The following is a 25,929-nucleotide window of genomic DNA, read 5'->3' as shown; positions in this document are numbered from 1 at the left end:
GTTTGACTCATTGTTAAAGATAAGCTAGACATATATCTGTTTTTCTCCTTGTAACTTTCTTCCAACTATAATTCTCTCTTTTAAACTTAGCCATTTCCAACATTCAAAAATACCATAATCTCAAATCCTTACTCATGATAAATCTTGATAAATAAAGCTTTTATCTTGGGGCTTAAAACTCAACATTGAACCAAAGTCGGAGAAAGCGGCAAAGAAGAAAACTATAATAAAACGTCAGCTTATGCTCGACTGAAAGGCAGTTTGTGTGTGCACGTGCACACACACACATGCATGTGCACACACTCATACACACACACCTCTTCCTCTTTTTCATTTCAGCTTGGTATTAGCCCAGTCTGCTCATTCTGTGTCCTTCTTTAAAATAGCTTTTTTCGTGTACATAGCCAGACCAGTTCTAGCATTAATCAGAAACTTACCTAGCTTCAGCGTTAACATAATTATGAATACACAGTGTTTATATGGGGCCAAAAGGCCCATTTCATCAGCCATTCCAAGACTACTCCCTGGGCACAAACCGCGTCCCGAGCACTGCACCTACGGTGAGTCAGACAGACCAGTCCCTGCGCTCAGCAGGCCTCTGGCCCAGTGGGGAGGCAGACACTTCAAAACAAACCGCACACTGTGGCCAGCACTACAATGAGGGAGGCACTACAATGAGGGACGGCCAAAAGGAAGCACTCAGGTGCTGAGACAGAAGAAAACTATGGGAACCCACCGCAGCAAAACTACCCAGACTTAACAAGTTGCTTTTTAAAAAAAACAACCCCAAAGAGACTTCCTAAGTCCTCTCTAGGGATGTGGCACCCAAAGCATCATTAAGTAACAAGTTGAAAAGAAGAGATGGCTTGCAGTGGGTAGCTAGAGGAAAGGAAATTGATGCTGTGCATCAGTCAGTCTTTCCATTCAGTCTTCACAGGAAAGCTTGTCTCCAACCTGGAGGTGACAATCAATCTGTGACTTCCAATTTCAACCTCATCAGTTTAAATTCATAAATGTATATATTAACTTACAGTAACAGCTGAAAGCTACCCCATGGCTGTAGCCTTTCATGGACAGGGTATGCCAGTCTGGCTTCTGGTTTTAGGTACGCTTGACCCACCTAAAGGGAGGTGAGGAGGCAGGGGACGAGCTGACGCCTGTATCAGCACTGTGCTTGAGGGAAGCCCTGGTGTCCAGGCAGCAGAGGGGAATGAGTATGGGACAACTGTGGGCCAACTCCTGGGATGGGAAGGTACTCAGTCTTTCTTAAAAGCTGGAGGCTTTTATGAGGGCTGCCAGAAAGTGAAGTGTTATTTCCTGATGTTTCTAATTAGCAGGGAGACAAGCAGCACACACAAGAGTAAAGAAAAAGACACATTTACAATGATAACTTTGTATCCATCAGACAGTATTTTCTGAAGTGACAGATCCTTAAATCAACTCTGCCTCTCCCTGCTTATTAGCAGTGACTTCTCAATACATTAGCATAAGTCTATCAAAAGCCAAGAAAGAATATCTCATTACTTTTAAAACCTTAACGAGTTTGATATGTTAATGGGAAACAGAAGACTTTCATGTGCTGGCCTAGGTAGACATCAAGTTTTGTAAAGTAGATGTTAGTTCAAGCAAGGTCTGCGTTAACTACCTGACCTGGATTGTCTACCTCTTTGAGCTTCCAGGATAACATTGGGCTTTCCTGATACTTCACAGAGGTGGAAGTGGGAAGAAAAAGGCTGGAGCAAGAACTATGAAACACAAGTTATCACTGTGTCATGCTTTGCTACATAGATGATGACACGCTGGCCATACATGAACGATGTGATATTGGCTGTACATTCAGGTGTCCTCCCAGCTCCCAGCAGTTTGCTCTCCCACTGTTTCAATCACCCACTGCCCACTCATCCAGTAAACACTCCCTGAGGGCCTCTTAGTTAATGTAGAGATAAGATATGAGTACTCGGCATTCGGGGACATCATCATTGGGACTGGGATGATTTACACGATTTAAATCTAGTTAACCATTAAGCCGTGCCTGGCTAGCTCAGTCGGTAGAGCATGAGACTCAAATCTAGTTAACCAGCACGTATATCAGAGTTCTGTGTTCTGTGTGTCCAAACTTTTCTAAATCCTGGCTGGGGGGAGGAGAAGGAGAGAAGCATTGTGGGTCAGCTCCACAGCAGGCATCCTCGACTTCATCCAGTCTCCTTAACACTTTCCCCATCCTGGCTTCTAACCCCCGAGGACAGAACCCCAGGGGATCTCACACAGGACGCACACTCATGGGACTGTGCACAGTGTGCAGATGGCAGGGAAACACCTGGTCCCTACTGGAACAGAGGGTTGACATCCGGAGACAGAATGGGACAGGCTGTGTGGAACAATGGGGCCTGATGACCAACTTTATCTCCAGGCCCTCCTTGGCCACCGCCATTCTCTGTGGGCTGTGGTGTGGGGGGGAGCGCACAGACAAAGTTGGAGCTTTTAGTGAACTCCACAGGCAGCAGCCGGAAGCACTAGGGAGAAGGAGGCAGAGGCAGGGAGGCCAGGCTGATCAAGCAGGCATATTCGTGTAACAGCCTGGCTCACAGTTGGAGAGAAGTGGGGAGCAAATGGGTAAGATCAAAGAGAGTTTAGTGATTGACTAAATAAGCTGCAATAAAAGAAAGGGAAATTTCAGGACAAATGACTCAAAGGTCTCAAACCTAAGGAACTTGGGTAGAAATGATGGAGGCCTTAAAATAAATGGAAAAAATTGGCAATAAAAGTATGTGAGATTGGGGAGCTGAGAAAAGGTATGCTTTTGGATGTGCTGAGCTTGAGGTAAATCCCAGGGAAGCTGTTTTCATACAGGGGGGAGGTCAAGCCTAGAAATCAAGTGAGACACTGGGTTGGTGGTGCAGACTGTTTCCTTGATGAAGACTGCACTTCCAAGGGAAAGTCCAAGGACAAGCATGAGTGAGGGGGGATGCCCATGGCTTTGGAGCAAGAGGAAGACGAGAGCTGTCAAAAGAGACGGAGGAGTGCTTGCAGAGTTCCCCCACACCCAAGCACGTGCTGTGTTCAGGGGAGAGAGATGCAAGCAGAAAACAGCATCGGATGCTGCGGGGAACAGGGCATGAAGCCTGCACAAGGACCATCCTTCTCTCTCTCTGTCTCCAGGTCCCCACAGGTGGGGAGACGGTCTCACTGTTCAGCACGTATTCACTCATGACAGAGATATATTTTCTGCCCACTGATGTTCAGCCTGATATGTTAAAATCTAGTAATATAAAGATAGTTCCGGTGCTTTTACCAATGGGACGCGAAAGGACAAGAGGTGAGCAGGGCTTTAAGTGTGCCTGATTGTTTCTCTTGGTCTCTTGGGATCTTAACTTCCGCTATGCAAAGAGTCTTGTTTGGTCACTGCCAGTCACAGAAAGATAAGACACAGGGACCTAAACCCCAAAGGCAGCCTAAAGCAGAACCCCAACTGAACTGCCAACCTAGAGCGAGAAATACACGTCTGTGGTTATAAGTCTGAAATTTCGAGGTGCTACATGGCATTACTGAAGGAAAACCCAACCAGCACAGTGCGAGCTGTGGCCTGGCACAGTCGACTGTGCTCCTTCAAGGGCAGCACCCCAACAGAGCCTCTTTACCACTGTCCTCAAATCATAAACCTACAGACGGGATGAAAAACAATGCCTGTTTTAGCCAGTTCAAAGACGAACTTGGTGGCTGTACTGGGCTTCTTTTCCCAAAGCAAAATAAGTCAAGAGTTACTTGTTAAATGTCTGAATATCGATTGTTAGATAAAGCTGCAGAATCAGTCAGCATCAGTCAGAAAGGAAAGGCCAGGGAATTTCACGGGAGCAAAGGGCAGGATGCACGAAGTCAGGGATATTGAAATTTGATTAGTTCAAAGAACGTTCACAAAATTGGTTGTGGCACCAGCCAGCCAACGGTGGAGGTGAAACTGGGAGGAAAGCACTGAATGTCTAGTTTGGTCGGGGGGTCTGCCCCATCCTTTCTTCACTTCAACACTTGTCCCAGCAGGAATGCCATTCCAAGTTTTGGGACAAGAACAAAGGATCTGAGACCAGAGAGAAGAGAAGAAATGTCGGTGTCCAAGAGCGCTCCTGCCAGGCTGTCAGGGCATCTACCAACCTGGCCCCTGCCCTGCGGCCCAGGTGCAGAACTGTAGGCTCCTGGGCCCAGGGGAGCCCAGGCCTCACGCTTGCAGAATGACAGGCACTAGAGGTTTGCCCTGCATCACTGTTCTCTGCTTCTTGTCTTGAGGCTGATTCTCCCATATATAAATAGGAAAACTTGCATCTAGCATTTCAAGAATCCTGCTTTTAAAACAAGGTTCGCAAAGAAATACAAGCGGACATCCAATTGAGGCTATTTCAGAGGTCACACAGGAAGGCCACCTACACTTACCCTTCTTGCTAAGCTACTGACTTACACCATGAAGCCTACCAAAGCCTTCTGAGCTCATTTTATATTCAGCTTTTTGGATGGAATCCAAACTCGGGAATCCGGGGCCTGAGACCAGAGTCTACAGTGTATTCCATGCATTTCTATAGTTGTTGCTCTTCAGTGCTCTAATCCCTAACCTGGCATCTTCTCTTTTTCCCCCTCAAACACATGACTGAGCCTGGATGATAAGGCCTGCCTTTTGGAACCCAGTCACGTCACAAGAGGACAGTACAAGAGAGATTCGGTCAGGCAAATCCACCCCAAGACTTTGGATCATGTAAGAGCTGCAAAAGACAGACCATCCTCCTCTGGAAATCACCATTCATTCCCTGAGGGCCTTGGGCCCTTTCTTTCCTCCATCCCTGCCCAGGGAGGACCTCCTCTGCCTACTATGACTTTCTCCCCTCACTAGTCAGGGCCCAGCTCAAATATCACCTCCCTGGAAGCCTCTTGAACCACTGACTTCCTCCCAAGTAGCCAGAGCAAGGCGCGGCCTTCTTTGCTTAGTCCTCTACCATAACATTTTGCATAAGGTGAACTAATAATTTACACATTTGCTGATTGTTCTATACTGCAAGCTACCGTAAGGCCAAGAATTCCAGCTATTATTCACGCATATATCTCCAGGCCCAGTGCCAGCTCTGGCACAGACTGACGACATGCTCATAAAATATTTTCAAATGAGTAGTAACCTAACGTAGAATGAAATCAAACCCTTTGTTTTAAGGGACAAAATAAATGCCCCAAAATATATCTAATTTTCCTCTACAGAACTCTGAAAAGGTTTTGGAGTACGACAAATATTTGATTTGTAAAATAAAACCTTATTAGTTTGGATTAATGGGGAGGTTAAATTTGAGGAGTAAGAAGTCAGAATTAGAAAACACCAGAAAGATGGTTTTAAACTTTCAAAGACCTGCTGTCCCTTAAAATAAGCCAATGACGCAGCAAAGACCAGTGCGTGGGTGCTTGCTTAGAAGAACAGATATAAGTAATTTAAATCAGTCTACCAATCATCCATTACTATGATCAAATATGTCCTACTTGCGGTCTTGCTTTTGTAATTCATCTGTTTTAAAAAAAATCCCTGCCTTTTTTCCTTCTTTTTTAGGGGGTGGTGCTGGAGTCTCTTTGGGATTGGATGAATTGTGATCTTTGGTTCATGATACCCCTTCATCATTTGATCCATGCAGGTTTGCTTTCCTTTACTTATTTAGTATATTTAATAATGGAATAAGAGCTTATAAAACCACCATCCGAAACAAAAGCCGAAGAATAACATACAAAATTATTTGCCAACTTCCATGAAGCCCACCCCTGCCCCCTAGCTCAAGGCAAGGCCAGCCTCAGATCCCACAGCCATCACTGCCCGCCTGTCCCTTCCTTACAGGCTTCGCTGCATCTAGCTCCAGTCCTAAAACACACTTTATTTAACTCTATAAAAGGACGCCGTGCTATAGGCAGTGTTCGGGGCCTACTTTCTTCGCTTAATGTTATTATTTCTAAGATTTAGGCACCACATCTTTCAGGTCCTCTCTTTTTGGCTGCCATCTGATAGCCCATTCAGGAACTACACCCCCACGCCCTCATCCACTCTCTCACCGACAGCATATGGGCATTCCCAGGGCTTTGCTATTATTTACAGTGCCGCTCTGAACGTTCTTGTTCACGCACTACAGCCTCTCATGGACAGTACACCTGAGGTGGACACCTGGATCAAGAGGTATGTGAATATTCAGCTTTAGAAGGTATTGCCAAGCTGTCTTCTGATGCGGCTATGCCAATTTACTCTCTCACCACCCACGGATAAGAGATTTTGTGCACCCACAGCCCCTCCACCACTTGGCACTGTCAGACTGGTTATTATCCGTCTAGAGCCAAGCAGAATCACCAGCATTTAGGAACTGGTGCAATCTAAATTAATCAATGTTTTGAACTAAGAAAATGCATTTGATTTAAAAAATAACTTTCACTGTAGAAAATTCAGAAATATAGAAATCATCAAAAGGAAAATACAAGAGTTACAGTTTATCAAGGTTTAATATTCATTTATAATAGAGGAATATTTACCCTATTATAAGGGTGGTCTATAACTGTAATTTATTTAAACCCCCTTGGGAGCACTCCTTCCAGATCGGACCTACTACTGAACACAGCCCTAGCACTGCTCTAAGCAGTCAGCATAGCATCCCCAAACTACCACAGTGTCCCAGGTGCCCAGGAAGCAGCAAGGCTCTGGTTAAGTGTCAGAATTAAAAACTGAAGATGTGCTTTGAAATTCATAACATCTCCCCTCTGGGAGGTTTGTGTTCTATACAGTGGTTTCAATCTATACTTCTTTTGATCTGGGAGGAAGGGACGGGAAGCTCTTATTAAACACTTAATAAAAGCAGTTCTTTTTATTTTAAATGCATTTTCAGAAACTCCTTTGTAACACAGTACTTCCTTTCAGCAGTGAAATGCTATTAGGAAGAGCAAACACGGTCTGCAGATTAACAAGGACACCACGGCCAGGCTGCGGGTAATTAGACGACAGTGTTCTCCAAGGCATGGAGATTCAATTTCTAGGGGCACAGTGTATTTTACATCCACTGGAAAGAGAATCAGTAAACTAGCCCAGCATGAACAGAGAGTCTGCTCGTAGCACATCTTCTGGTGACAGAATTTCAAACTTACTGATGTCTCACTATGGCCAGGCACTGTGTTAGACAGTGAGAATTCAGAGGGGAGAGGACATAGCACCTGCTTCCCACGGCATCACCATCTGCTTGGGAAGACACACAAACCAGGTGATTATAAACAACGAAGAACACAATGAGTGCTATCATTAATTAGGCACCACAGAAGGGAGCAAAAATCTGATTTGGATTTTCAGCGATCTGGATGGTCCTGATGGAAACAGTATGAGATTTGACCAGGGCTCCAGAGGGCGACTAGATGACCTACAGAACAAGAGTACAATTCTGGACAGGAGGGAGAAGTACACCATTCACTCAGAGTCAGTCCGTTGTTCACTCGAATATTTACTAAGCAACTACTGTGTCGCAGGACTGCCCTAGGGACTGGGTATGCAGAGGTGTAAAAGCCAACCGTGAAGACCTTTCTGAGGAATCATTTTAAACAGGAACTTGAAGGACGAGAGGGAACCAGCCATTGCAAAAGTGGTGGGCAGAACTTTGCAGAGAGAAGGGAGGACATGTACAGAACTTTAACCTGGGGAAAACCCTGGCATATCCTAGGCAGTGAAAGGAGGCTCAGCGAGGTGGGGCTGGAGCTCAGGGAGATGCAAGCTGAAGGACTAGAAGGTCCGTTCAGTGGCTAGTGGACGGAATGTGAGCTGGATTCTAAAGGCCATCACTACCTCTGAAGGGATTAAGTATGTGTGGGGACTCTGGGATGAGAACACAGAAACATAGTCCCCAGTCCATCTGTGAAAGGTCACTCTGGCTGAAGGGGATTGGAAGAGCATGAGAGGAGGGGGCAGAGAGGTCAGAGAGCAGGCAGCAGCACTGGCCCAGGGTAGAGACAATGGGATCTCCACCACGCTTGTGGCAGTGGAGACGGAAGCGGATGGATGCGAAACATATTTTTTATACGTTTTTTTATTGTGGTAAAAAACAACCCCAAAACCTCTTCCTTACCATTATCCATACTGGCTGCAGCATTTTACATTCCCATCAACAGTGCACAAGAGTTCCAATTTCTCCACACCTTACCGATGCTCAGTATTTTCTGGGGTTTGACAGTGGCCATACTGATGGGTGTGAGGTGGTTACTCCTGTGGTTTTGATAAGCATTTCCCTGATACGTAGTGATGTTGAGCACCTTCTCACGTGCTTCTTGGCCATTTGTGTATCTTCTTTGAAGAAATATCTATTCAAGTCCTTTGACCACTTTTGAATTGGATTATTTTTGTTGTTGTTGTGAGGTTGAAGTTCTTTATATATTCTTAATATTAACCCCTTATCAAATGCATAGTTTGAAAATATTTTCTCCCCATTCATAGGCGGCCTTTTCACTCTGTTTCTTTTGCTGTGCAGAGGTCTTTAAACCTGATGTAGTCTCACCTGTCTAATTTTGCTTTTGTTCCCTGTACTTGGGTATCATATCTAAGAAAATATTGCCAAATCCAATGTAATGAAGCTGTTCTTGGAAGTTTAATAGCTTCAAGTCTTATGTTTAGTTTTTAATTCATTTCAAGTTAACTTTTACATATGCTATAAGGCAAGGGTCCAGCTTCATTCTTTTGCATGTGAATATCCCGTTTTCTGAACACCATTGGTTGAAGAACTATCCTTCCCCCAATGAGTAACCTTGCCACTCCTGCAAAGACCATTTGACCATATACGCAAGAGTTTATTTCTGGGGTCTCTCTTTTATTCTGTTAGTCTATGTGTCTGTCTTTATTCCGGTACCTCGCTGTTTTGATTCCTGTAGCTTTGTGATATGCTTTAAAGTCAGCCTCTAGCTTTGTTTTTCTATCTCAAGATTATTTAGGCTATTTGGGGTCCCTTGAGTTGCCATATGAATTTTAGGATTTTTATCTATTTTTGTCAAAAAATGCCATCAGGATTTTGACAGGGATTGCCAAATCTGTAGACTGCTGTAATAGTATAGAAATTTTTTAAATATTAGATCTTCCAATCCATTAGCATGGAATGTTTTTCCACTTATTTGTGTCTTTAATTTCTTTCAGTAATGTCTTATAGTTTTCAGTGTACAAGTCTTTTGCCTCATTGGTTAAATTTATTGTTAAGTATTTTATTCTTTTATAAGTTATTGTAAATGAGATCGTTTTCTTAATTTCTGTCTGAGATAACTCATTGTTAATATATAGAAATGCAACCACTTTTGTGTTGATTTTGAACTTGGCTGAATCTGTTAATTCTAACAAAGTTTTTTGTGTGTGGATGCATGTCTGCGTGGCATCTTCAGAGTTTTCTATACATCATAGCATGTCATCTGTGAACAGGCATAATTATACTTTTTTCTTTGCAATTTGGATGCCTTGTATTGCTTTTTTTCTTGCCTAACTGCTCTGCCTAGAACTTCCAATACTATGTGGAATAGAAATGGCAAGAGAGGGCGTCTTGCCTTATTCCGCATTTTAGAGGGAAAGCTTTCAGGTTTCAACACTGAATATGTTAGCTACGTGCTTTTCACATATTGCCTTTGTTATGTTGAGGTAATTTACTTCTTTTCCTAGTTTCTTGAGCATTCTTTTTTTATATATAAAAGAAAAGGGTATTAAATTTTTTCAAATGCTTTTTTCTGCATCTGTTGAGATGGTCTTGTGGTTTTTGTCCTTCATTCTGTTAATGTGGTGTATTACACTGACTGATGGAGAAGAAATGGGGAAGCCCAAGAGTTGAGCTTTAGATATTTAGACTAGAGATGCCTAGAAGATACCCAGGCAGAGATGGTTAGTGGGCAGCTGTAGTATCTACAGATCCAGAGGTTAGGGATGCCTGAACTAGAGTGGAGGGGAAGAAGTCTCAGAGTGCATCTGGGGAACAGAGAGGAAGGAGTGGAGAGTGGATTACAGTGCTCACCAAGGACAGGAATGGAAAATAAACCCAGAATGACTTCCTGGGGCTAGATTCTGGTGCCAGGCTTGGAGACTTGGATTTTATTCTCTGTAAACTGAAATTACAGAAAGGTCTTCTTTTTTTTCCTTTGAATAACAGTTGTTTATTTATGGCTATTTCTGACTTAAAGTAATATGTAACCATTGTGAAAAAGCTGAAAATAAGGAGAACCATAAAGAACAAAATACCAAACATCTATAATTCCACCATACACCTATAGTTACCAATAATACTATAGACTATTTCCTTCCAAGAATTTTTTTCTTACTCGTCATACCCGTATTTTGTATATGGTACAAAATTTAAATTATACTATATATAATAATTCTATATTGTACTTTTCACTTAACATTTTGCCACAAACACCTGGCTATATGATTTAAAATTATCTGTAAACATAATTTTAATTGTAACATAGTATTATATTGGATAGATCTATATATAATAATTTGATCTAATTATTGTAGACATTTAGGTTGTTTTTTATTTTTTCTATAAGATATAGATCTCTTATAAATATTCCTAGGTATCTATCTTTACTCCATTTCTAAAATGAGAATTTTGGGGTTGAAAGGCATGAACATTTTAAGGATTTCTGATACTACTGGTAAATTTAAATTATTCTTAGAAAGGTTAAACCAATTTATATCCCTAGGGTATGAGACTGCATCCTTACTATCTTTGAGCATTATGGCTTAAAAATACTTACTAATTTTATAGATGAAAAATAATTTATCTGTCACTGAAATTATCTTATTGTTTTTATGAAACGAGGAAGAAACCAAAGTCTCACAAAAACTGCATTCTAGTAAATTTAAACCACGCCACTGTATCAATTTTAATATCACAGGTCAAGAACTTGAGTTTAAGCTCACGAAGTATGAATAACTTTCTAAAAGACCAGTCCACAGGAACAGAAAAGACCCTACTTCTGGCAGTCTAGACCGGCGATGGGCGCTACTGCAGGCAGCCCAACAAAGTCACGCTGAGCGCCAGGCCCCCACCACCCTAGAGGTCCTACGGACTCACCCTAACTTGTCAGCTTTCTGTTCAGGGCAGAGGGGAGAAGATTAATTGTGGGATACAATTTAAGCTATAGTCCTTTCCCTCCCCCTGCCACTGATAAAGAGCTGAACTATAACCCAAAAGCCTTTTTTTCCAATTCAAAAGGCACCTGGAGCAAAATCGCTCAACCCTCTGTATCACATAAAAGAACTCCTTAGGAGGGGCGCTGGGAAGAGTCAAAGTGTAACTCCCCTCCTTCTTATGATGAATTTTAATCTAAATCCAAGGAAACTGGGATCAAGTGGAATCTGTATTTTCACACAGGCGGAGCCCTATCAACGACTGGCCAGGACTGACCTGCCCTGGGTGTGACCACCAAGATTGGCTGGGACTGACCTGCCCTGGGTGTGGCCACCACGCCGCCAAAGGGAAAATGGCGAGCAGCAACTACCTCTGCAAGTGCAAAGGTTCAAACAGCAGGTGCTGAACACTGGGTCCCTTCGGGACCTCATCTCGGTTTAAGCCTGGACTGTGGTCTCACAGGTCAGAACATCTGCTGCTGATGTGCTCAAAGGCGCTTTGCTTCTCGGGAGCCCCTTTCACTAGCCAGGCTTAGAGTTGTACAAATCAGAATGCCAGTTAATTATGTACATTTTCTACCTGCTGGAAGATTCACGTGAGAAACCAAATGACAATCAGAAAGTATCACAAGAAGCATGGGACCCCAACAAGGGAAGGCACGAGGACAACCAGTGAGGTCTCCCCCACCGAGAACTACGAAAGGCCTTGGCATGTACTGCCGGGAGCGGCCTTCATCTACTTTGTATCACGTCCTCCTCCTGAGCTCAGCTCAAGTGTCCCCTCCCCCAGGAAGCTCCCTCAACTTCCTGTATGGGTTTCCCTCTCCCACTTACAGATTTTCATTACACCCTGCATTTTCATTTAAGCTCTTGCAACAATTTTACTTAAAAGATTTTATATGCTCTCTCGTTTATTATCATTCAGTTCCCTGAGAGCAAGAGCCTCAGGTGCACTCAGGTATTTGTGGATGGAAGGAAAGGTGGGAAGGATAAGAGAGCATGATGGCTGCAAGTTCACCACGGGAGCAGCCTTCCAATGTGACTTTGAGCCCCTTAGCCAAGATTCTCTTTCCTTTTGACGGTGTCAGAAATGGGCACTGCCAAAGTCCGCCCCGCTCACTCTCCACTTTTGTGTGCGTTTCTGCTGCCGGCCAACCACTTCAATATTTGCTTTGGATATGCGTTACCTTTGGTCAGATTACTATTTGATCAGACTGCCCTAAGTGTCTTTCTGTCTGCTAAAGCAGCTTTGTATACCCCTTGGCCTGACCTATTTTATGATCAATTAAATCTCAGGGAGTAGCCCAGCTTCCAAGTCCTTGGGATTTCTAGTGCTCCCTGTCATTACCCAGAGTTAAGGATGGGGACGCTCCAGGACGTACTGCAATCATCGAAGAAAGGAGACAGCAATGTATGCATGTGGCTGACGCCTGTTCAGACTTCACACAAGCAGAAGCTAGAGATGACATTCTTACATGCTTCAGTTACTTTCTCAAAATATGATATTAATTGTGATAATTAAAAACAAAATGAGCACTGGCCTGGGAGTCTGGGTGAGATCTGGAGTGTGTGGATCCTGGCTCTGACACTAATTCAGCTGTCAGCAAGGCCGATTCGGTGCCAGCTTCTGTTAAACGAAGGAGCTGGACACGCAGCCGCTGCTGTCACTTCCAGGCTTGACATTACATTATCCAGTGATTATTTTTCATCTGAGAACTTGCGCCCAACTTCATAAACACCTCAAAGGTCAATCTAGCTGCTGCTAATGACCACCACACACCCAGGAGCCTGGAATAAGCATCTCTAAAGAAGTCACAGTGGGATCTGAGAATTTTTCTGATTACATATGAAATTATTCAAGAGACAAGCAGATGCCCGAGGGACCCGACAGCAGCATCACAGCAGATTCTCTGACAGGAGGAGCTTCTCAACGCTTGTTCCTCTCAGGACGGACGACTGAAATGCCAGGGAATCTGGCTACGACCAGCTCTAAGGCACCCCCTTCATTTGATTCTCCTCAGAAGCAGGGGCTTGTGGAATTATTTTCCATATGTCAAATGGACAATCGTGACCAAATATTTCTATAAGTGTATATAACTTTTACAGTCTTTGCGAAAAGCACTCCTCTTTCCTATTCTTGATATTGGGAACTCAATTTCCTCCACCTCAGCCCCCAACGCACAGATCCAGCACAGACCCTGTCCCTGGTGCTAAATTACCCTCTCAAACAAGCGTTCAGCTACAGTACAAACTCATTATGAATCTGCATATAACCAAAAACTCATCTTAGTTTTAATTAGCCGGCATGTTAAGTTCAAAGTCATATTTGTGTTTAAACATTCTAGCAACCTCCTTAGAAATAGGCATTTTGGATGAGGCCCTTCCCTGTCTGAAGGGAAACTACCAAAAAGAATAAACACAGCCCACTAAGGGGTTTGTACTCCAGAGACACATTTCTTCCTGCTGCAGCAACTGAGGTGCATTCCAAAAGATCTCCAGTAGGATATTTACAAAAAACCCATAGCCGAAGCCCCAGAGACTGTATCTGTACACGGGATCTGCAACAGTGTGCCACTTGCCTCGAGTAGTAGGACTCCACCCCCAGGGCTTCCCGCACACTGGCGATGTGCTGCTCCAGGGCCGAGCTGGTGGCTGCTGGGAGAGCTGCACTGCTACCAGCCTGGAAGTCCCCGGCACTTTCCACTGTGCTGTCACCCAGGTAGTGTTCGTGAAACTTCAGAATTCCTGAAAGAGGACAGGCACAGCCAATGTTACCCAAGATTGGGGCTGGGGAGGGAAAGGTGCAGGACGGGACAGTACTGCCGACGTGAGGCGCCCTCTTCCGCAAGCATCCCTTTCTCCAAACCAGGTGAAGAAATGCGGAAATCCATGATCTGAGGAGGGTTTTCAGAAGTTTGGTCAGTATCCTTTTTGCAGCTTTCACCATCAGGTTTGGTGTTTGAAACCAGGGAATTCAAGATAGGGCTTTTGCTTTTGATATGTTCAGAAGCCCCTGAAGTGAGTACTACTTCATAGGTATTTCAAAACAGATGTTTCTGAGAAGTACCAACTAGGGAAAGTTTTCTTTCAGGAAGAGCGCATGAGACGCCAGTGTACAGTCTCCCCAGAAACTGAAATCCTGAATAAAAATACAACCAGCCGAGTGGAAACTGTGTTACTCAAAGACCTTTCATTTCACAAAAGCAAATCAAAACAAGTATGTAGTACGAGAGCCAGATAAAAACATTTAAAGCTATTTTTAAGTAAGGCTAACTGGTCAACGGTCATTAATGGATTAAAGAAGCAAAAAATGATGGCTGCATAAAGCAGAGAATCCATAGTGGTTTTCTAGCAATAAACATAAGACATATTCTCAAATGGTAATGAGGTGTGTCAGCCCTGGAAAACGCTGGTCCTCTCTGATTGGATTAGAGCCCCCGTGAAAGCTTCAGAGTCTCATTAAGAGCGAAGAGGAACAGAAAGAGAAACAATAGGAGCCTCATTATACATGGCTCATTATTACAGGGATCTGGATATACCACCTGTCAAATCATGTCCCCAAAACATAACAACCACAGAGAGAAAGAGCCTGATATCTCTGTTGTCAGCCGTGGCCCCCTGGGTGTCAGTGCCCTTCTGGGGGCTGTAATACACGGGGATTCGTTTTGCTGTGGCTGACACGAACCAACTCGCCAGGAACATCGCAGCTGAAAACCTTTGGCATAAAAAGGTCAGCGATAAAAATGTTTTCTCCGGAAAACCCATAAAAAGCATGTAATTCAGGGGAAAAGAGTATAAAAATAATGCTGAGGCACAGAACGTACAGGCGTGAGTGCTCAGAACCCAAGGAGCCTCTGAGAGTTGTCATCCAGCCATCACTTTTTTTTAAATCAAAGGGATGGAAACATAATCAAGAAAACCTTGTCAATTCTCTTGGCAGTTGAACTTTTTGAAATTGGCTTACAGATATTCAAAAAGCCCATTCTTCAAGATTCCCAATTATAAGATCCACTTCTCCAGTCAATAAACTCTAATTGGATCTGGTGTGTCTCCAACATGGTAAAGCCATCAGCATTTTATTATGCAAAAAATGCGGCCCTAACAGCTAATTAGTGGTGCTGTATTTAGTGAAACTGTTACAGCCTGAACATTTATGCCAATTTAATCAAAGGAGATTTTTACTTCTGAAATAGATTTACAATGAACAAAACTGGTTAAAATGGGTTCTGCTAAACTCAGAAATCTCAAGCATAAATAAGACTTCATTTATACACTGAGGAGCTGCCGTTATCATGGCAGTCTCTTTAACTTTCCCATGACAAAGAGTCACAATCACTAAATCATACCTAGAAAGAACTCATTAGGACTTGCAGTCATCACTTTATTAGCTAATAAACAACAGCTGCCTAAAAATAGGACTACTAGTGAAATTAACCCTCCTGTTCTTAGTCTTCCTTGATAAATGCTTCCCCATTTGCTAGTGAGGAGCGGCGATTTCTTGGGGGAAATGGGAAAGCTGGGCTGTCTTATTAATTGAATGCCCCACCATGGACTATCTGCCGTGGCTGAGATCTTGCTGAAAGCCGACATCAGCTTCTTAGTCTGATCTATGGTAATGTACCTCTTCTGCCTCTAGTCATTAGTCCAGGGGTGTCAAACTCATTTTCTCTGGGGGCCACATCAGCCTCGTGGTTGCCTTCAAAGGGCCGAATGTGATTTTAGGACTGTATAAATGTAACTACTCCTTAACTAGGAACAAGGAGCTCAGTGCTGCCGCCAGGTAGAAACAAGGTGCCAGGCCGGAGAAAACAAGGTGGAGGGCCAGACTCGGCCCACAGGCCTTGTGTTTGCCATCTGTGCATTAGACGTGCACAGTCTTGTGTATAATTGCCCTGTTTCCACAGAAAGAGATCTTACCTGCCCCAGGAGCAAGCAGCCAGCTATACAGGTAGCCCGCGGCCAGGGAATAGTAAAGCACTAATCCCCTCTGGCCATTCACCATCTCTAAGATCTGGTCAATAGTGACTGGAGAGTAGGGGTCAGAGTCCTGTTGTCCTGTCTGTCGTTCTACCAGAAGATCTGCAAATGCCCTGGTCCGCCCTCTTTCTGCCACCGCCAGGGCTTCATCATGATGACCTACGAGACAAAAGGGACAGACTGAGGACTCCATGGGGAGTGAGCTTACTAAGAGGGGGCCTACATCAGCTAGAGATCGTGGGCAGAAACCTCACTACCTCTGCATTTCAATGTGTTGCAGAATCTGAACCACAACTGTTTCAAATTCAACCCCCTGCCTCAGATGATAGGTGCAGTGCCCACTCTTACAAAACCCCACATTTTCAGATTCTACCCCACCCTAAGGTCTCCAGCCTGCCCCTGTCTTGCAGCCACAGCACAAGACAGCCAACTTTGTTTAGAGGATTCATCCTCTGCATCTGCTCCACATCCTGAGTTGCTTCCCAGCCTCCTGGTTCTGACCCCATTCACTAGGCTCTTTGGACCTGATGCTTGACACTCTGGTTACCCTCTTCCTGACCTGCTCAACTTTGATTCTGATTTGACATTGGGAGATAAGCCTTACAGGACTTGGCTCTTGACCATCTTTCAATCTCTCCTCAGTGCAGCCCCTCTGGACTTCACATTGTCCTACCCCCCTGACTCATCCCCACCAATGCTATCTCTGTGCCTGATGGGCATTATTCAAAGCACCATATAAATGCCAGGTGACATTATTGCTAGAGCTGATACCTCATTCCACTCCGGTCTCCTCCCACACACACTCTCTCTCCTAATCCCAACAAAGGCAAAAGGTTTAAACCTCTGAGCTCTCTAGTTCCTTGAAATTGCTTCTCTCTTTTAAGCTTTTCCTCAGTGTTTCAATCCAACTTCTAATCCACTTCCTGTAAGAAACTAGTCTGTAATCTAGTTTAAAAGCTAATGCACAAATATAAGAGCATGAACAATACAAAGCAACGTACTCTCAAGTGAGGACTGCTTAGAGGTGCTGGAGGAGCACAGTGCACAGGACCTGCTTGGGCCATAAACACAGGTATGAAAGCATTGCCAGAACCAGGGTCCGAAGAGACAGCAGGCAGAGGCAGGAGGCCAGGTGCTGGCTCCGACAGCTCTTCAAGGATGCCTCACTTCTTGCACTTTGAGTATCAGCAGAAAGTAGGGATTTACGGGTGTGTATGCAAATGTCTTCTTTTACCCTATTAAGTTATTAACTGGAACAGCAGGAATGCTTTCTGTGCACACTGGCAAATCAGCCCCGAAGTGTTAGGCAGACTTAACACTGTGACTATAATAGATATAAATTGTAATCTCAGGCAATGAGTACACTTAACAGGTCATTTTTCCAGGGAAAATTTGAGTATTCACACATACACAACCAAGGAAGGGTTATTGACAAGGCTTCAGCATTCAACTTCAAAGACATTGTCAGTTCCAATAAATACCTCCTCAGCCCAAGTTCTGGGTTGGGAACAATGGTCTGCAGAGATGGACAGGTCTGCGAAGAGGCAGAGGCCAGGACAGCTGGAAGGGGCTGGCTGTGACAGTTGAGGCCCAGGTGAGGGAAGGCGCATGCTGCCCCAGTGCAATGGGGCACACAGGCCTGGGGGAATTATCACTATGTCCCAGTCGGGAGGGCAGACCCAGGTATTAAAAACATTTACTTGAGAGCAACTGAAAGACATGAGGGCACAGGAAGTAGAGAAGAGGCCAGGTGTCTACTCAGGTTCTCCCCATTAATATTGAGAGGGAACCTGGGGGGAACACCTGGTTGAAACATCCTTCTGGTCCCTGGGGCTGCCGGCCAATCTGCTTTGTTCACACAGCACCTGAGCTCTTTTACCCTAGCATCCACCACACCACACTGGACTCGTGGCCTTCTGTCTCTCCACAGGCTGAGAGATTCTCGAGGTCAGGAATCAGGCCTTCTTGACTTTAATCCCCTGGGCTGGCACAGAGCACATAGTAGGTGCTCTGCAAATATATGTTGAATAAATGAACACACGTTCAGCGACTGGACTGTGGCTGTGGCTTCACAGTCTGTTGAAACGACAAATCACATTTCGTCACAGCAATCACTAAACGGCGTAGATACCCAAGCGCACACGCAAAGCAGGGACCCCAGCTGCTCTCACCCAGACTGACGAGCACCCGCTGCAAGGCCTGGTAGGACGACGTCTGCAGGTCGAAGAGCGAGAGTTTGTAGTCCGTGCTCAGCTGCGCCTCGTGTCGGATTGTTTCAAACAAGGCCGACGCCCTATAGAGCTGCAGGTAGGGGGCAAAGATCGTTATCCATTCCCCAGAAGCCACTGTCCAGCTATTCTCTGACTAAAGACAACTTTTGCTCACATTTTGGTGTACAACCTAAAAAGTTTTCTTTAAGGGTTGAAAGGATGACTCTTTATTTCCAGGTGGGTTCGAGTGGAAAGGCGTCAGATCTTACCAGGTAAGTTAGAGTTTATATAAGCAATCTTTGACAGCTCAAGTGATCTAAAAGACAGGGGTTATAGACCTATAGTCTGAAAGCTGTAAAACACAACGTCAGCTATTAATCCAACCAAGAGCTGAATTTGAATTTTAAGGCAAAGCCCCTCCTCCTGTCACCAAGCTGCTGTAATGCTGGCACTGAAGGGTGGAAGTGAGAATGCGTGCAGGCCGGCTGGAAGTGCACGAGGCCGGGAGGGGAGAGACGAAGGCAGCGCCCTCTCAGGGGGGACAGCTTTCTGCAGGTGGGTCAGCGAAACCAACGCTAACCTCCACAACAGCGTCCCAGGGTCAGGTCTTTGCTGGACGAGCCCCCCGAGCCACACCCACTCACGAAACCAGACACCAGTGCTCCTAAAGGGACACCTTTCCTGCTGCTCTGAAGGCTGCCCTGTCTCTGAGACCACAGAACTTTTCTCTGATGCTTATGTGCCGAAAACACAGCACCAAATTTTAGGTTCATGCACATTCAAAAAGTAGAATGCTAAGACTAAGAGACTTAGACTAGGACAGAGGAGTGTATTCCCAACTCTGCCACTAACTAATTTGGTGCGTGACTTTTCTTAAAATCCAGAACCTCGGTTTCTTCTCTGGAAAGGGGCTGGCTGTCATTCTACCTCACATGGTTGTTTAAGGAACACATTCAGGGAGTGAAAGTACTTTGAAAATTGTAAATCACTCTATCAATACCACTTTTACTTTTTAAATTGAGGAATTAATTCTTAATTTGCCTTTAATAGTTTAAAAAGTAGAGCACCTTACCATAACATTTCAGGATGCTATGGCAAAAATTCAGTCACACCACGCCCTCAATTCCTGTGAGCACCTCTGATGGGGGCTTGATTCCCTTATCCTTTGCCCCTTCCGCCGAGCACACTGCACTCTGCAGTGACCACTCACACTGCCTTCGTGGCTATGTGTGTGACTTTAGATGGCACCATCTCACAACTCCTCCGACCTGCTAGAGGAACCATAACTCTAGAGACCTTTCCAATCCCCAGAGCCGGCATGTGGGCTGCGCTTCAAGTATTTGTACACACACAGAAACGTAAACTCTGTGTGTGTGTGTGTGTGTGTGTGTGTGTGTGTGTGTGAGAGAGAGTGTGAGAGAGAGAGAGAGAGAGAGAGAGAGAGAGAGAGAGAGAGAGAGAGAGAAAGAGAGCGCGAGTGAGAGCGGGAGAGAGGTATCTACTGGTATAACTAGATACCAGAAGGACATTAAATCTAATAATTATGAATTCTCGGATTCTTTACTTCTGTCATAATATGTATGTAATTTCATATTGAGAATTAATGAGGAAGAGCAGCACATAATACACGAATTCCAAAGAAATTATTGCAAAATCTATCACACAACTGAGCAACAATCTTTACTGTTGTTCAACACTTCTGGGCTGGTACAGGCAGGAAACCCTATAAGTCAACCTAAGTGGGGAGGTCGGCGCCTTCTGGCCAATGTCATTGCTACTAAAATAGTAATCTCAAGGTCTCCCATGACTCTGGAAAGAAAATCCACTTGGGACAGGGGTTCCCCTATTCACCTGGTGCTGAGCCTCCTCCAGGTTCCCACTAGCCCAAAGGGAGAGGCCGAGACCGTGGCGAATTTTGGCTTCATCTTCTCTTCGGCCCAGTTGCTCAGCTAACCTTAAACCTGAAATCAGATAGAGAAATTTTAAGTACACATACAAAATACACAATTCCACCTGCCAAGAGCTCCTGGAGGGTAACCCTGCCTCAGGGGTATATAAAACATGTTAACACAGCTAGATAAAGCTCAGGATGAGAGCAGAATCAGCCAAGGCAGAGTAAGCATTTGCTTCAAATTCTGTGATGGCAGCAACCTTTCCAGGACACCCCACGACACCCCAGGAAGAGCACGGGCAATGGCTAACAGCAAGAGGCAGGTTTGTGTGACAGGCAGAAACACCGAAGCAAATGGAACCTAACCTGCCACCCTCCCAGATGTGAAACCCCTTGCTTTGCAAATGAAAACTCCTGGCCTAGAATCTGATCTAACCCAATTCTTTGGCTGGCAAACACTGTTCCTGACAGTTCCACAGTCAAGCACAGAAGCCAACCTGATGCTTTTTCATATCTCACATGCACAAGATCCAATCAGTAGTGATCGGAGGCATATCTGATGTGCTCTTGAAAGCAGCATGCTCACACCGCCTGACCCTGCCTCCTACTACTGATGCTACTGACACATTTCATGTCCACGCTGTTTTTCCCTTCAGGCTGAGACTTTGATGTGCCTCAGCAGGGTGGCAGAACAAGTGCTATTAGGAGTCCAAAGTCTTAAATGAGACTGTCCTCATTCTAGTGGCTTTCAGATAGACACCTGCAGTTTGGGTCACGTACCTGCGGTAAGCTTCTGAATTTCAGGACATCAGCAACCTCCCAGTCTTCGTGGGAGCCAAATAGGAGGGTGGCCATTTATTGTACTGGCCACTAAGCAGTTCTCAGCATCACTTTGCCCTCATTATCTTGCTCTCTGTACACAGGACTTAGCTTGTGCAGAAGACAGCATGAAGGCTCCCACGCTACAGCTGTGCACACAAAGGAAGGAAGGGCTTCCTTTTTCTAATCCAGTGCAGTCTAGATGGGAGCCTGCTTCTGAGCATGCTGGGCCCATGCAATTTCAGGCTTTTGAAAGGGAACTGAGTCAGTTGAGAGGCAAATAAAAACAATACTCATGTTCAAGCTCATAAAATAGTATGCATTTCAAAATGCACATAACACAGAAAACTTAGAAAGAGCATTTTAGGTTTAAATCATGTCACTAGCTAACAAAAATAATACTTGCAAGTTATTCACATTTTAAAATGCCTCACAGAAGAGAAACACAAGTGAAAGAAGATGGTTCTTGGGTAAACACCAGGAGAACACTGGTTGTTTTAACCTTCGACAAGCTAACCATACTCATCTTCAGTACAGCTGTCCCTGCCAGCCTGGGGTCTATGAGCTGGAAGTAAAACTCACCGAGGTAGCCCCCCACCCCAGGTATGTTCTGTGCAAGCTGGACCTTTGCTTTGATCCCTGCTGGGTCCCTAGATGTAGGACACTCCCTGGCCCATAGTCAGAGGTTCAACAAGGGAGAGCTGAAAGCCACTGGACTGTCACAGTCTCTGTTACGCCACAGTTTCTATCTGCTTCTGCCTCTCGGGAGTCTGGCCCACCCACCCTGCTCTCCTAGAGCTGGGCGGCTAGGAACTACTTCCACAACTCCAGGGAAAGTCACTAAATTGCTCGAGGCTCCCTTACTTTACTTGCAAAAGAAAAAGCTGGATGAGACCAGTGGTTTTAACCAGGGTTTCTATACAGAGCACCTGCAAAGCTTGTTCAAAAGGCTCAGACCAGCCTCGGTTGTGAGATTTTTCTGCAGTGGGCAGGGTGACATTGATCTATTGTCCCCCACCCCGAAAACCATAGGAGAAAGCACTGAGGGATTCCCATTGAACTGTTCCCTCCGTGCAAGCGGGAACAGACCCAACTCAGAACTAGGAAAGGGCCCTCCGGGGGTCCTGCTCCCATCGCCCCTCAGGAGCAGAGGCGTCTCTTTTGGCCCAGAGGGCACCCATGCTCTCTGGCGGAGCACATCCACAAAACAGACACCGTGGAGATGCCACAGTAACAATTTAGGTCTCTATGAGAGACTTAAAACTACAAGAAACAATAAAAATGAAATTGAGAGTTTCCCATAAATATAGAATTATGTTACAACATCTCAGGCGAAGCAGCTGCTTTATGGAAACAATATTTCAGGAAGTACAAAAGAACACAGCTGAAAGGCTGTCATATGCGGGGTCTGAATTTAATAGTTTTCACAAATTCAACAGAAAATCGCCCCAGTCTGTTGGAATTTCACCACAGTCAGGTTTCAGGAAATCGAAAGCCAATTCTCGTATTTAATGCATTGAGGCAAGCTCCCATTGAGTGGGAGCCAAATGAGGTCTGGGAAGTCGCTCTCACCCTCTCTCAGTAACCTCTCAGCCTGAGGCCAGAGCAGTCCCCGGTATTAGCAGAGAAACATCGGCCTCGGGCCCATTTTCCACTTTGCTTCCTGTTGCCCCCTTTCCCGGCTTCCCAGCTGAGCCTCAACAGGAACGGGGGCATCTGCCTGCCCACACCTCTGCCCACCCTCCTCTGCTCCTGGGAGGTGAGGGGCTCACATGGTGCCTGGGGTCAGAAAACCTGGGCTGAAACTACTCCACCAATGACTGACCACATGGTCAGGGTCAAGTCACTGTACTCTCTGAGTCTCAGGTTGCTTAGCTGCAAATGGGAATAAAAACCTCTCAAGATTACTGTGAGAAATAAATCCAATTAAATAAACTATACATACAAAACCCCTTGGAAACCATAAATGAGCGCTTTTGCTTGAAGTCAGTGACACTTTCCTTTTACTAGTGAGCTGAGAACATCATACCTGCCATTTCCCTCCCCAGGATGAGAGGATGCAGTGTGCCTGGGTGAGGGGAGGTGCCTTCCAGAGCAGAAGTGCAAAGAGGCGAAGGGTAAACACATCTTTACAGGCTGCACAGAACTGACAGGGAAAGGACAGGGGGAGGGAGGGGAGGAGGAACAGCAGCAGCAGCTACTTGGGGACCTGCCTGGATCAGGACTCCTGGGCCACGGTCCCAAGCACTGAAGGTGATAACCTCCTGGAAGGCAGCCTCGTGTAGGGCTTGAGTGACCCTCGGACTGATGCTCAGGATTAGACCTCAGCTGCTACATCAAAATCGACTTCTGTACAGTTCTGAAATATTTTCTACGGGAACAGTAGGGCTTGAAACAGATCGGTATTTTCCATGATTAAATCTAATTTGATTCACCTCGGGAGAATGTTGTTTACTCAGTAGAGGATTCTTAAAAGCAGGGAGCGGTGTCTGCCCCTTGGGTGGCCGGCCAGCTGAGGAAGGCCAGCCGGGTGATGCATTCAGGACACCGGAACACCGCTCTCCTGAGGTGGCCCTCAGGCTGTGCACACTTCCTTCTGAGGGGCCTCTGAACGAGCTCCACCTCAGAGCAGACCTAGGGACCACGACGGGGCGGGGCTTTGCACTTACCTTCCTGTAAGTACATGACCGCCTGGGAATAGTTCTGCAAAGCGTGATGGGTCCTTCCAAGGCTACTGTAGGACACCGTCTTGGCCACCAAGTCGTTCATCTGGGCAGCGATACTCAGGTGCTGCTCTTGATAGACCACAGCCCTCTCGAAGGTGCCCAGAGATTCGTACGTCAGACCCAGGTTCCCATAGGCGCGGCCCTGGCACGTGGGGTTGTTGGTTTCCTCCGCAATCTGCAGATCCAGCTGGTGGTACTGCAGGGCTGTATCATATTCCCCCATCTGCTGGTAAACACCACCCAGGCCACAGGCCGCGTCACTTTCCAGAGCTCGGTCTTTCATCTCCCTAGCAATGTTCAGCTGACGTTCGAGGCAGGAAATGGCTTGTTCGTAATTCCCTAATTGGCTGTGCAGACTTCCCAGTTCTCCATAGGCCTGGGCTTTATTAAAGGCCTCCCCAAGCTCATGGGCGACCACGAGCCTCTTTTCAAAGCATACCAGGGCTTGCTGCAAGCTCCCCATTGCCCTGTGGGGATGTAGACAGAAAAGCAATGATATTATTTTGTGCAGGTGCAGACATACTAAAGCCCCTGAGAAAATGAAAAACATTTGTCACTGTCACTTACTATAGAAGCTCTTAACTCCTCTTCTAGCTAAAATCTATCATGTGCCCTTAGAGTGAGATGCAGGAGAATTTCATAATCTGGAAAGCAATTCAAAAGTCATCCCTTAGTGACCTTCCCAAGAGCCTGAGATTCAATGGGATATATACCCCAGAGGAAACATAAAATATATTAATAGGCACAATGATAGCAAGTGAACTGTTTGGTTCTTCGGGCCTCCCAATTTCCACTGCCGCTTAGACTATGTTTTTGAAATCACTTTACTGCAGCCATGAATCTTTCACCCTGAGCCCCTCGGAGTGCTCTGTGGGTGATGATTTAGTTTGACCCTTGCCCCTTCCTCCACTCCAGGAGCCCTAATCTCCTGCCTATCTGGAGAGGCCATATATTTTGCAGACACAGACACCTTCTTGGGTTCCCCACATTCAGAAGGAAAAGCATCACCTTGGCCAACAGTGTGTCTTTTTGTGCTGCTCAGAGATGACATGATGAGAGTGGGAAGAACACAGATTTTGGCAGCAGACCAAACCAGTTGTGTGGGGACACGTGAATTCCTTTTCCCGAGCCTCTGTTTCTAAATGACAATAAATCCCACATAACACAGCACATGATAATAAATGTAGAGTAATGTAGGATTGCTATAAATAGTAAGCAAGTATCTGTGCAAGGTACCTAGTATGATGATAGTACTCACATATGTTTCTTCACTCCTGACATTTTATCAGGCAGCTTTCCTTAAAAGCAACAAAACCGGGACCAAATAATTGGTGGGTACAGATGCATTGAAAAATACATTCATATAACGTGGGAGGCCTTCCTAAAAGATCAGTTAAGTTAATTCATTCATCTTTCCCATTCTTGTTATCTCATTTCTCCTGCTCATTATGATATAGTCAAAAAGGCAGTGCCTTGAAACACCAACCCAAAAGAGCCTACGCACCCCAGTGTTCATAGCAGCACAATTTACAATAGCCAAGTACTGGAAGCAACCTAAGTGCCCATCAGCAAATGAGTGGATCAAAAAACTATGGTACATTTACACAATGGAATTCTACGCAACAGAGAGAAAGAACGAGCTTATACCCTTTGCGACAGCATGGATGGAACTGGAGAACATTATGCTAAGTGAAATAAGCCGGGTGATGAGGGACAAATACCATATGATCTCACCTTTAACTAGAACATAATCAACAACAACAAAAAAGCAAACAAAATATAACCAGAGGCATTGAAGTTAAGAACAATCTAACAATAGTCAGAGGGGAGTGAGGAAGGGATAGTGGGGAGAGGGGTTTTCAGGAACTACTATAAAGGACACATGGACAAAACCAAGGGGGAGGGTGGAGGTGGGGGAGGGAGGTGGGTTTGGCTGGGGTGGGGTGGAGGGATGGGGAGAAAATGCAGACAATTGTAATTGAACAACAATTAAAAAAAAAAAAAAAAAAGGCAACGCAGTTGGGGTGGGAGAGCCCTGGGTCTGACTCTTGGCTGTCCCTTTTAAACTGTGTGACCGTGGAGATTAACCTAACCTCTGTGGGCCTTGGTTTCCTCCTCTAAAACAGAAGGGTAATACTATCCCCTGCTAAATTCACAGAATCATTGGAAGAA

General features: G+C 45.2%; 1 protein-coding gene across 3 annotated transcripts in view; it reads right to left on the bottom strand.

Moving 5' to 3' along the window:
- Positions 1-25,929, bottom strand: part of TTC28 (tetratricopeptide repeat domain 28) — a 569,569-nt gene that overhangs the window by 74,725 nt on the left and 468,915 nt on the right. For all 3 annotated transcript variants that reach the window (XM_053927916.1, XM_053927917.1, XM_024567189.3), the window contains 5 exons: positions 23,701-24,224; positions 20,173-20,282; positions 18,283-18,412; positions 16,052-16,270; positions 13,714-13,879 (listed from right to left, as the gene is read on the bottom strand). In XM_053927916.1, the coding sequence (XP_053783891.1) occupies positions 13,714-13,879; positions 16,052-16,270; positions 18,283-18,412; positions 20,173-20,282; positions 23,701-24,224 (1,149 nt within the window). The remainder of the gene's footprint in view (positions 1-13,713; positions 13,880-16,051; positions 16,271-18,282; positions 18,413-20,172; positions 20,283-23,700; positions 24,225-25,929) is intronic.

This window comes from Desmodus rotundus, chromosome 7 (genome assembly GCF_022682495.2).
Source record: "Desmodus rotundus isolate HL8 chromosome 7, HLdesRot8A.1, whole genome shotgun sequence".
NCBI classification, from domain to species: domain Eukaryota; kingdom Metazoa; phylum Chordata; class Mammalia; order Chiroptera; family Phyllostomidae; genus Desmodus; species Desmodus rotundus.
The sequence above is the reverse complement of the archived record's forward strand: the minus strand, read 5'-3'. Positions and strand labels throughout refer to the sequence as shown.